The sequence below is a fragment of the Monodon monoceros genome, unplaced genomic scaffold (genome assembly GCF_005190385.1).
Source record: "Monodon monoceros isolate NGI ecotype Baffin Bay Population unplaced genomic scaffold, NGI_Narwhal_1 Super_Scaffold_5, whole genome shotgun sequence".
NCBI lineage: Eukaryota > Metazoa > Chordata > Mammalia > Artiodactyla > Monodontidae > Monodon > Monodon monoceros.
Genome location: NW_021703782.1, coordinates 25,909,941 through 25,920,884, shown reverse-complemented (window position 1 = coordinate 25,920,884; position 10,944 = coordinate 25,909,941). Strand labels below are relative to the sequence as shown.

General features: G+C 56.2%; 1 protein-coding gene across 1 annotated transcript; it reads left to right on the top strand.

Annotated features, from left to right (window-relative positions):
- Window positions 1-258: 258 nt before the first annotated feature.
- On the top strand, window positions 259-9,542 carry LOC114884425 (NUT family member 2G-like). Its single transcript, XM_029203441.1, has 7 exons — window positions 259-430; window positions 3,944-4,655; window positions 5,613-5,741; window positions 6,788-6,927; window positions 7,414-7,709; window positions 8,114-8,230; window positions 8,751-9,542. Exons 1-7 carry the CDS (start codon window positions 259-261, stop codon window positions 9,540-9,542), a joined length of 2,358 nt encoding a protein of 785 aa, XP_029059274.1.
- The last annotated feature ends 1,402 nt before the right edge of the window (window positions 9,543-10,944 follow it).

Genomic DNA, 10,944 nt, shown 5'->3' with positions numbered 1-10,944 from the left:
TGCCAATAACCCTGGGGTAAACACCTCAAGGGAATCGAGCTCTATGGGGGCGTGAATCCACATTGTGGCGAGTCTCCTTACACCGACAAGGGCACAAATAACCCACAGGGTGAACAACAGCGCAGAGCGGTGACACCTGAGGGCTGAAAAGTCCCCGTACCCCTTACCTCAGGATTCCTATAATTGACTCGAGAGGCCGCCATGACAGGCCGCTCCCGCGCAGGACGGCCGTTGGGGCCCCACCGTCCGCGCTCGCGCATGCGCTCCTGTCTTCCGGAGCAAACTGCCCCAACAGACGCTGGGAGCCGTTGGAGGACGGCGGTCCGCGTGCCCGAGAGCCCCGCGCCCAGTGGGCGTGCCCAGGATGCAGGCGCGGGGCGCTCGGGCATCTGCTCCAGGAGGTCTCTGCAGGAGAGGAGAGAAATGGAGGGTCGGGCACGCTGCGGAACTTAACTGGCGACGCTCCTCGCCGGGAACTTTCGTGACGGTCTCTTCTTCAAACCAGCTCTTGTGAGATGTGCACTCGTGATTTTTATATTGCACACGTGAAACCCATGCACTTAGCTACAAAGGATTCTGGACAGCTCCGCTGTAAGCACAGTAGCCTCAAATTGGGGCAAGTGCTTTCATGCCCTTTGGACTGCAGTTCCTTGGTTCTTGTTTATGCCTTTCAAAAAACAGTAGGTCCTTTTTCCTAGCAAGCCTGAAGTTTCTGTTAAAGAACAATTCTAGCAAAGAATTTCAGACCTGGGAAACACTCTTAAGATACTGTCTCCTGACTCCGTTCCTAGAGTTTCTCCAACGCATTTACTCTACTAGAATATTTCTTCTCAGTGTATTTAATACATGGAGGTTGTTCAATAAATGTTGATTCACAGGTGTGTCCTTTGTACGGTTTTGGGGTTTTTTTTTAATAATTTTGAGAAAGGGTTGACCATCTGGGTCAATTTCAACACAGCAGGTAGTATGGGAACAATTTTACTTTCCCTCCCTCCTTTTTTATAATATCTTGCAGAATTCCGCTCTTCTATAAAAATAGATTGCCTTCGTTTTTAGTTGCATGATGTATCTCTGGGAAGATTTTAATGAAAGAGATAACACTGGTTTCCTCCGGGAAAGAGGATTGGGTTGACAGGGGAAAGGGGTGGGAGGAGGACTCGCCACTGCATATTCCATTTTGCACAATTTAATTTTGAACCATGAGAAGGTGTTACTCGCTTAAAATAGTATACTAAAATCATTTAAAAGGTAAAAAACTAAATCTTTAACAACCATGGAATACTATGAGAAAGACATTAGTGAATTCTGGTCTTGGACATGGGGACTGCATGACAGTTTTTTGATGGCCGGGGGCTTTCCAGCACAAAGGATCATTAGTAAGGCTGATCCTGCTGGATGTTGGTTGGAGCACAAGGACCACTTCCTTAGGAGTGATGTACATACAGCAGTCAAAGACACTGCATCTGCTGAGACAATCCTAATTTCAAATACTCAGTTCCATGTGGCCATTATTTATGTTTATCAGACTAACACTTGGGTATTTTGTTCAGAAAGTCTAGTCTCTGTTGAAGTAAGTCAAGAGCCAGGTAGGAAGCAGAGTGTGTTGAGGGACACAAAACTAGGTTGATGGATAAAGAAGTAAAAGTAAGGGACCGTCATGTCCAAACTCTGTGCCGAGAATCAAAGAAACAGTTTATAAACTGCCTAAAGAGGCACATGCCAATTGTGTTGTCTCTGTGGGAGGTGGAAGGAACTTCCAGTTCTTGCCTACCTGGCAGAGCCCTCATGGAGTGTCTCCCCACCCCACCCTACCCAGAACCCCCTGGCCTCTGCCCCTCCCCCACTGCAGAATGTTTTAGCCCACATTCTACTGTTTAGATTCTAACTTGTCCCTCCTTTACTTGGATCCTGACCATCTGATGAAGCAAGTCACTCTCTGGGTCCTGGTCTTGATTCTTCTCATTGATGCTACCAGGCAGCAGTAGTCCGTGCCCAGGCCTGCAGGGTGGCTTCAGAAGGAGGTAAGCCTATAGGCTGGGGGTGTGTTCTCAGAGACCCTGCCATCCCTCACATCCTTCGGGTTCACACGTGACACTTCACTGTGAGCACATAGTTGGACTGAAGTAGAGGGAGAAGAGAGCACTGGACACACAAGGACATTTCACCTGGGGAGACTGGGGAGCCTGAAGAAACCTGAGGCTGCACTGGGGAGGAGGGGTCATTGGAGGTAGATCAAGAGGAATTGCCCTGGCTATGGAGAAAGGATGGCAGCAGACAGGTTGATTCTTTCTAGAAAGGAGACAAGCCACTCTGAAATGTATGTGTAAGGATTTGTGTGATGTGCTGGTGGTGACACAGGGAGGGTCATGAGGAAAGCCTTGACCTCTACTATGTTCCTGAGGTACCTGAAGCTTGCCTCACCATATCTTTCAAAGGGATTTGAACAGGAGCCTACTGTATCTCAGGGGGCCCTGGGGAGAGATGGTCTTGGTGAGAAAACCATTCAATGGGGCTGTGTGTGGCCACACCTGTAGTGAAGTGTCCTCTCTGAGAGCTAGTCAGGAGGTTACTCTAACTGCCGCAGCCCACACCTCGTCCACTCCTCCCAGCCCAGAGCTCACTTCTCAGTTCATGTAACTGTTGCCTTGGATTCAACAGGGGATGGGCAACCGTGTAACTTCAGCCAAGAGAGGGCTCAGGTTCCTGAGTTGCTCTGAATTGTTCTTCCTTTTGTGGAATCGCAGTACTTCAGACCTACTTCATCTTGTCCAGTATCTCATGGTGGACCTTCAGGCTGCCTTGAGAGGAAGAGTTTGTTCATATTTCATGTCACTCCTTCATGGACAGGGAACAGATGTGGAGTGGGGTTGCTTCGGGTGGAATATCTATGAAGGCTGCTTCCTCTTTTAAAGGGGGAAGGAGTGTAGCCCAGGGTCAGGAAGACGATCTTCTGTGTTACTATTAAACGTCCTATGACACCTATTCTGGTTAATTAGGTGCACCGTGGTGTGTACCTTGTTCTCCTGAACAGGGATGTGTTTCAGACAACTTGATCGCCATGGCACCTGGCTTATGCTTGCTTCTCAGATTGTCTCTCCGTTATCGGGAGCTGGAAGGGGAAGGACCACAGGCGGTCTATACTCCCACGACCAATGTAACATAACAATTCCCTGGCCCTTGTTTAATCCTCCGCAGCCATCACTGGCTGTGAAATGACAGAATCTAAGGGACACGTGCCTACTTCTCAGACCACCCCCACCTCCTAGGAACAGAACTCCTGAGTGATGACAGTGACTTTGGGCACTGGGAAGGGGGTGGCAGGACCTGGCCCATGTTACGTACCTGCTGTGGGTTGTTCTGAGATGCAGGTGCATTCTGGGCCGGTGTTATGGGTTTGTATCAGGATTCCATTAGAGGGATATTTTCCAGCATTTTGTTTTGTTTTGCGAGGCTAGGAAAGAAAGAGGGGATTTATACTGTCAGGAAAAGGAGGACTGAGGAGGAGGTGGGGCCCTAATGTTTTACACAGTGCCTTTGGGTGCCTAGAACTTACCTTGCAGGAGGTCCCTACCTGCTAGTACGCCAGCTGAGGGGCATTTCTCACAGAGCGGATGTGCACACAGTTCCAGGTCTTGGGAGACAGCCTGTGAGGCTTAGCTGCCAGGGGCTGCCTTAGGGAGGTTCTCCAAGTGAGTGCTTGCTGAGGCAATTTCTTCTCGGCAGGCAGGGGTCAGGGGCCTTGGTGGATGGGCGCGGGGTCACCAGTGGAATAATTCTCAACTGGAGGTCAGGGCATGAAAAGCACTTGAAGACATTTGCACGCTGCAGTTTCCCTTGTCCAGGTGTCTCTCACCTGTGGAGATTACACTCTGATGCCGCAGAAAGCCTCTGTCCCACTGGCCCATTCTCCTCCCCCATTCACTCCTTTCCTTTGCCTCAACAGCATCTTCAGTGCTGGGAACGGATGTCATCATGAACCCTGGTGCCTCCTTGTCTGATTTCATGGCAGTGCTCTATCCTCCACCCATTCCTGGCCCCCAGCACCGGCCACCCTGGGGGCAGCACCTGCCACCTCCCATCACCCCAGCATTCCCTCCTGGCAGCAGCCTGCTGCCAGCTTTCCCCACGACACCTTTGGTGGCTAATGGTGGCCGTGGACCCGGTGCCCCTGGGGCCTGCAACCTCACTGTCCAAGTCAGGTCACAAGGGAGGCCAGTGGAGGCGCCCCAGACTCAGACCTTTATCATAACTCAGGGCCCCCTCACCTGGAGCGCTCCAGGGGCCCTCAGCGGGACTGCTGCATGTCCTGCACCCGTATTCTTAGCATCCCCTGCGATGGAGACCATTGTGACTGCTCCAGCTGTTGGAGTTACTCAGGCTGGCAAGGGAGGCTGGACCCCAGGCTTTCCTCCTCAAGCTCCACCACCAGCTGCCCAGCTGGCCCCTATCATTCGCCCAGTGAACTCTGGGCCTTGGCCACATGGCACTTCCAGGGAGGGCAGCCTGGCCACCAACCAGCCCTACGCCTCGCAGGGTGACTGCTCTAACCCCCAGAGCGTGTACAGTAACTTCCGGCGTTGGCAGTGCCTCAAGCCACTGGCGCGGAGACACCTTCCCCAGAGTCCTGATGCAGAAGCTCTTTCCTGCTTTCTCATGTGAGTGAACGCTCAGGGGGTCGTGAGCTTATCGGAGCTTTTAGATAAAGAGGACCTGGGGATGCACTCGCAGGTTAGGTTTCTAGGGATACTGGAAGCAAGGTCTGAGGGCGATGTCCATGCTATGAGAAGGCACATTGTCGGTCATATGGGTGAGCCTGCCAGTCCATGACATCATGACTGAAATGTGCCTTATCTCAACTGACCCCACCACCCTGAGAGTCTAGCCAACTTGCTCTTGCGTGATTCTCATGGTAATATGGACTGAAGACTTGCAGTCAGAGAGGGTCGTGCTGTAAGGTGAGGAGCCAAGGAGTGGATGCCGCAGTCTCCTGTGGTGCCGTCTCCTTTCATACAGGACTTGAGTGTACGTGGCCGGGGGGGGTCACTTCGGAGGAGGGGGAGGAGCGCGGGGCCCAGGAGAGCGCTTAATGCACGCCTCGACTTCGTTGTCGTGGAGAATTCCACTAGGAACAGGGTGACGGTAGAGCTCTCCTAAGGGCGTGGGCTCTCTCCCACTAGAGCTGTGAGCCTGGCAGGCATTTCCATCCTAAACCTCCGGTCCCTCGTAAAAACGGGACAGTCACACTTCACTCAGAGGACCGGGCAGAAGACTGCTTGGGCTAATCTATGAAGTGTTAGCAGATGGCCTGGCACATGCCACGCCTCATTGACGATAGTGATTTTTCTTACGAAAAGGCAGCCTTGAAGAGGAAAAGAGCTCCCCAAGGCACAGTGTCCCAGCTGTAGCCTGGGAGTAGAAGGTCATCCTCGAGTGAGTGTGAGGCGGTGACAGCAGCGGCCGGGAAGCCTTGTCTTTGCCCTCCCAGCCACCTGCCTCCCACCCTCCTGTTGCTCAGTCATGCTGTGTTGAGTGATGTGTGGTCCACATTGGCGGGTGGGGTCAGGCAGGTGGGGGCTGGGCTGGGCACGGAGACTGACGCCAAGGTCTTACAGCCCAGTGCTTCGATCCGTGGCCCGCCTGAAGCCCACCATGACGCTGGAGTGGGGACTGTGCAGGGCCGTGCAGGAATGGCAGCGCATAAGCAACGTTGACCGGATGATCTACTACAAGATAGCGGAAAAGTGAGTCAGCGTCCTGGGCCCAGGGGCTGCGTGGAGGCTGAGGCGAGTGGGTGAGGGCAGGGTCTGGCCGTGGGGGTGCTCATCAGAGAGGACAAAGGAGAAGGGCTGTCACTCAGAACACGGGCCTCGCAGCCCAGAGGCCCTACTGTCCTCCAGAAACCCCTCCCTCACCTTGACAGTTTGGGTCTTCTGTCCTGCCTCCACCAGGAGCTCTGCCGTCCCCTGATTTTGACCTACCCTTGCCTTGACATGAAGGTCTCAGGATGGGGCAGGGTGACGCTGTGAGTCCAGTTGGGGTCCAACTCCGGCCATATGGGCTGAGCCGGGGAAAGAGCTCCACCCGCCAGCCTGCTGCTTCCTTAGTGGTGGGTGGCTGGCGGCCACTGACATAGATTTGGGAACCCCTCTCCTCATGAAAAGTGGCCTGAGTGGGTACCCTGGCATCCCTGAAGAGGCTGGGGAAGCCAGCTGTCGTCAGCCCGAGGGTCTCTGGCCCATCCGTCGTTTGCTCCATGGTAATCCCCTTGGTTTAAGAAAGAAAAGCAAACAAACGAGCGCCTCTCAGAGGAAAGGAAGGCCTCTACTCTAAGCTCAGCATCCACGTCGTCCAGCCTCTCCTGGGCCCTGTCTCGAGGTCCATTTTCCAGGACTCTCAGTCCCAGCCCAGGGTCCTGGATTTGGGCAAGGACCCCTGTGGAGAACACATGCCTGTTCCAGCCTCTAGGTGTCAGCCCTTCATGTGGTTCTGGATGGGGACGGGGGGCATGAGGAGGGTGCCCCCTGGGTAAGCCACGTGTCCCGTTGACCTGGTTCAATTCAGCGACCTGGGTCGATGCTGTTGAATGCCGTCCAGTTCTGGTGAGGCAGGAAGGGTCGCAGATCTTGTATCAGTTCCAGGAGCAGCTCTCTGCTGTGGACAGCACCTCACAGGGCCTTGACAGCCTCAAGGCACATCCTCTCCCAATCCCTCATTCTTGGCTGCCTTTGTTGGGCTCCAGAACCCAGGCCTTTTTCTCAGGGTGGCCTGTGCCTCCGTCACCCCCCAGGTTCATGGAGTTTGAGGCCGAGGAGGAGATGCAGATTCAGAAGTGGCAGTGGATGCAGTGCGCGCAGGACCTGCCTCCTCCAGCCCCACCGAAGCTGGATCCTCGGGGGGCCCCAGTCCCGAAAGTGGGCCTTCAGCCAGGCACCCAGGTTCCCACTGGAGTTGAAGGCACAGGTAACAGGGGCCTAGGGTTGGCCACTGTCCCCACGTGGATCCTTTTCCTTCAAGACAGGGGCCTTGGTCTTTCAACCAAAACAGCCACTGAGGCAGGGGGTGGGGGCGTGGGGTCTCAGCTGCCCTTTGTCTCTGCGGGGTATTGACTTGGTCAGTTTTGTAACTCCTGTCACACCTCCCTGTCAAAGGACCCCACACAAAGTCTGCCTAGGAAGTGGGTTTGATGGCGAGACCCCTCGAAAATTGGAGGTTCCCCACTTCCTTACTTGTGACTCTCTTAGATGCCCCCCTTACCTCCCCTCTCCAACAGTGCATGAGGCTTCAGGTGGTCCTGACCCCCCCCACACCCACATCAATGTTCCCCAAACAATGCACTCACCAACGTGTGCTCGGTGGTCAGGAGGTGGACCGGGAGTCCCTCACCTTCCTTCCCTTCCCCCCGCTCTGCCTCAGCCTGTGCTCCCAGGATGTCCGGCCCCAGGGCCCAGCCCTCCCGCCCAAAGCCACACAGGTCCCAGCAGCCCCCGGAGCCCAAGGCACCCAAGGAGATTCCCCCCGAGGCTGTGAGGGAGTATATGGACATCATGGATGCGCTGGTGGGGCCCGTCCACTCAGCCACAGGCGAGTCAGATGCAGAAGGTGGAGAGGACGGAAACGAGCTGAAGCAGGAAGAGGACGGCATCTACTCGGACCCAGGCCTCTTGAGCTACATTGACAAGCTGTGTTCCCAGGAGGACTTTGTCACCAAGGTAGGCTAGGCCTGGAGCCTGGGGTCTACAAGATGCCAGGGCATGGAACACTCAGCACCCAAGATCTGGGTTCTGCTCAGGCCGTTGGGACTTAAGCTCAGCTCCTTGTTCCTGAGCCTGGTGTTAGGGGAGGTTTACGCAGATGTATGTGTGTACGTGTTTGTGTCTGTCTGTGTGTATGCCTTTGTGTGCCTGTGTATGTGCTTCTGTATATGTGCTCTTTTGTGTGTGACTGTGTATGTGCGTGTGTGTGTGCGCGTGCGTGTGTGTGTGTGTGTGCTGAGCATCCCCGCCTTGTGGAGGAGAGTGGGGTGGGTCTCTGCTTTTCACTTTCCCTCCGGGTCTTCTTGTCTCACAGGCCACTCCTGGCCAAGGATGCTCACAGCCTCTTCTTTCTGTCCGAGGTGGAGGCAGTCATTCACCCTCGATTCCTGGCAGAATTGCTTTCCCCAGATGCACAGCTGGATCTCTTGGCCCTAGCGGAGGAGCTGGAGCAGGAGGAAGGGCTCACCCCGGAAGAAGTGAGCCAGGGGAGGGAGAGGGACACTCAGGGAGCCAGGGGACCCCACGGGAGGGGGACCCCAGGTGATCCAGGGGACAGGGGAACCCAGATGACCCAGGGGAGCCAGAGGAGGGAGGGATCCCCGGTAGAACACGGGAGACAAGGGACACCCAGGAAGACCAGGGCACGGAGGGACCCCAGTGAACAGGGGAGAGGTAAGGCCCCAGAACTGGAGGGCCACCTGGCGCTGTCCATCCCTCCCCTGCCTGGGAGGCCTGGCATGGGGAAGGGCCCGTTTTGGGGTGGGTGCAGTGCAGGGTGAAAGGAAGGAGAGGATGGGGAGCCGGGAGGGGAGGGAAATGCACAAAGCTGGGAATAAGGTGCAGGAGGATGGCAGGAATGCCACAGTGTCTGTATTTGGATTCGAGTTCTCGGGTCCCCCGTCCCCTCCTTCCCCAAAGGGCCATTGTCCCAATGCCCAGGGCTCCTCCTCTCACACGTGTGTGTGGAGCCAACACTGTCCTCCTCCCTCCTACCAGCTGGTGCAGAAACGACTCCTGGCCTTGAAAGAGGACGAGGGTGTGCGGGCAGCCCCGAGTCACAGTGCACCCGGAATGCGCTCAAGTCCCTCTGAGTCCGACGCCGGCCAAGGTGCCCAGAGGCATGACCAAGACCCCCATCTAGGGGTCAGTGATGAAGCCTGCCCACCAGAGATTGATTCTGAGGCTCCTCATAGGCTCATCCAAACAGACACTGGCCTGTGCAGGCCCAAAGTCTTTGTTCCCTCTCGAGGACGTCAGGAGGTCTCTCCATTCCGGGCCGGACGGCCCTCCCCTCCCCAGGGTCAAAGGCGCGCTGCCCCTCTACGGGAACCCAGGGATGCGTCTGTTCTCAGAGAGGCCTCTCCTGTTCGGGAGGCCCGAGGGCCCAGGAACGGGTCCAGTGACGACGACGAGGAGCTCCCCAGCCTGGCCTTCCTCTTTGGCTCTCTGCAGAGCCTGCTGCCTGGCTGGGTGTCCCAGAGTCCTGCCCATGCCTCAGGCCTGGCCTCCCCTGGAGGTTGGGGAGCCCGGAGTGCTCCCCACGCCCCCTCCCCTCAGAGAAGAGGCCTCAGCCCAGCTCCACCAGCCGCTCCCAAGTCGAGGAAGCAGGCTCTGTGTGGACGCCCAGCCGCTGCTGAGAAGCTGCCCATCCCCGGGGCTGGCCTCGGGGTGTCTGGGAGGCCAGACTTGGCTCTGGGGCCGGCTCGCCCCTCACAGGCGAGAAAAAGAAAGTGTGACCCGTGTGTCACAGAGAGGAGAAGGAAGTGGAAGAAGCACTGCAGCCAGTAGGGAACAGCTGGGCCGGCCCTCCAGGGTGAGGCCCCAGCTCGGCCCCCAGGGGAGCCTAGGGGCTCCTCCTCATCCCAGTGCTGACCCTGGATGATGTGGGGAGAAGGGAGGGAGGGCAGGACCACCAGGGCGGGGAGGGGGAGCAGGATTGTGGGGGGTTAGGGAGGTGGGTGAGGTGGGTGTGGCCAGGTGTGGGTGGGAGCAGGACCTTTGGAGTGATGTATATCAATTGTGAATAAAGATAGTCTTGGTGGGAAATGCTCTCAGGCCACTGTCATCTTGTTCGTGTTGCGCTGCTCCACAGAGAGCGATCCAGAGAGGAAGGAAGGGTGAGGGAGGTCACAGGAGCTCTGGAGCTACAGGTGGCCAAACCTTTCCTCCACATAGACAAGGACTCCTCAGGCTGCCCCTGGGAACGCACAGCTCTCACTTTCCCCAGGGACCCCCTCATCATCCCCTTCTCTAAAGCCTGCTTGGCTAGGGGCCTTCTGGGGCCTCTGTACCATCTTCTGCATTCCTGATCCTTCTGGGGAGGCAGAGCTGCTTTTGTGCCTTTCAGCCCCCTGGACACTCACCAGTTTCTAGGATGGAGCCTGGACACAGCCCTTGTCATTATGGAGCTTCTCTCTGCTTCCCTGAAGTGGCCAGGCGACGGCGCTCGGATGACCCTCCACTCATCCAGGGTTTCCTGTGTGGGGGGAGTGACCAGAGAGGAAAAGTCTTGGCTATGGGGACAGGACTGTGCCTCGTCGTAGCGGGAGTATCCTCTACTCCCACTGGGATTATTGCAATGTGGAGAGTGGTGGAGGCAGCTACCTCTTAATCCCAATGAGGATGCAACAAGGGGAATGGGTGCGGGGAAATTTATGGGGCACCCGAGAAAGGTGTGTATAAGGGTAATGACAGTTGGGCCCCTTTGTGGAACCTGTGGGATTTCTGTGCAGCAGCATCTCGTTCAACTGAGGGAGGAGGACCCATCTGGCTGTGGCTGTGGGGACTGGCCTTAGGGGCCTATGGGTGTGTAAAGACACCCCAGAACTACTGTCCCTTCCCTTTCCACCCATGGCTGGACATGTGTGTGTATTGGTATCAACACTGATTTGTATTCCCATATAAAACGGTTCCTCCTGACAAACTATGACCGCGTTTCACAAGAACAGCTTGCTCACAGGGGCAGCAGGGTTGGGGGAGAGGTGTCTGTGGCCCCAGGTCTGGGTGGGAGCTGGGATCCATGCAGAGGAGTGTGGAGGCCTCAGTCACCGTCCTGTGGGTGCCGGCAGAGACTTCGAATCATCAGAGCAGGGGAAATGACCCGCTCATAAGGGTGAGACGAGCAAACAATGAGGGCCAGGGCGCAGACCCCTGCTGTCTCCCCGAACTGCCCCCGCTTGCAGCCTGCTTA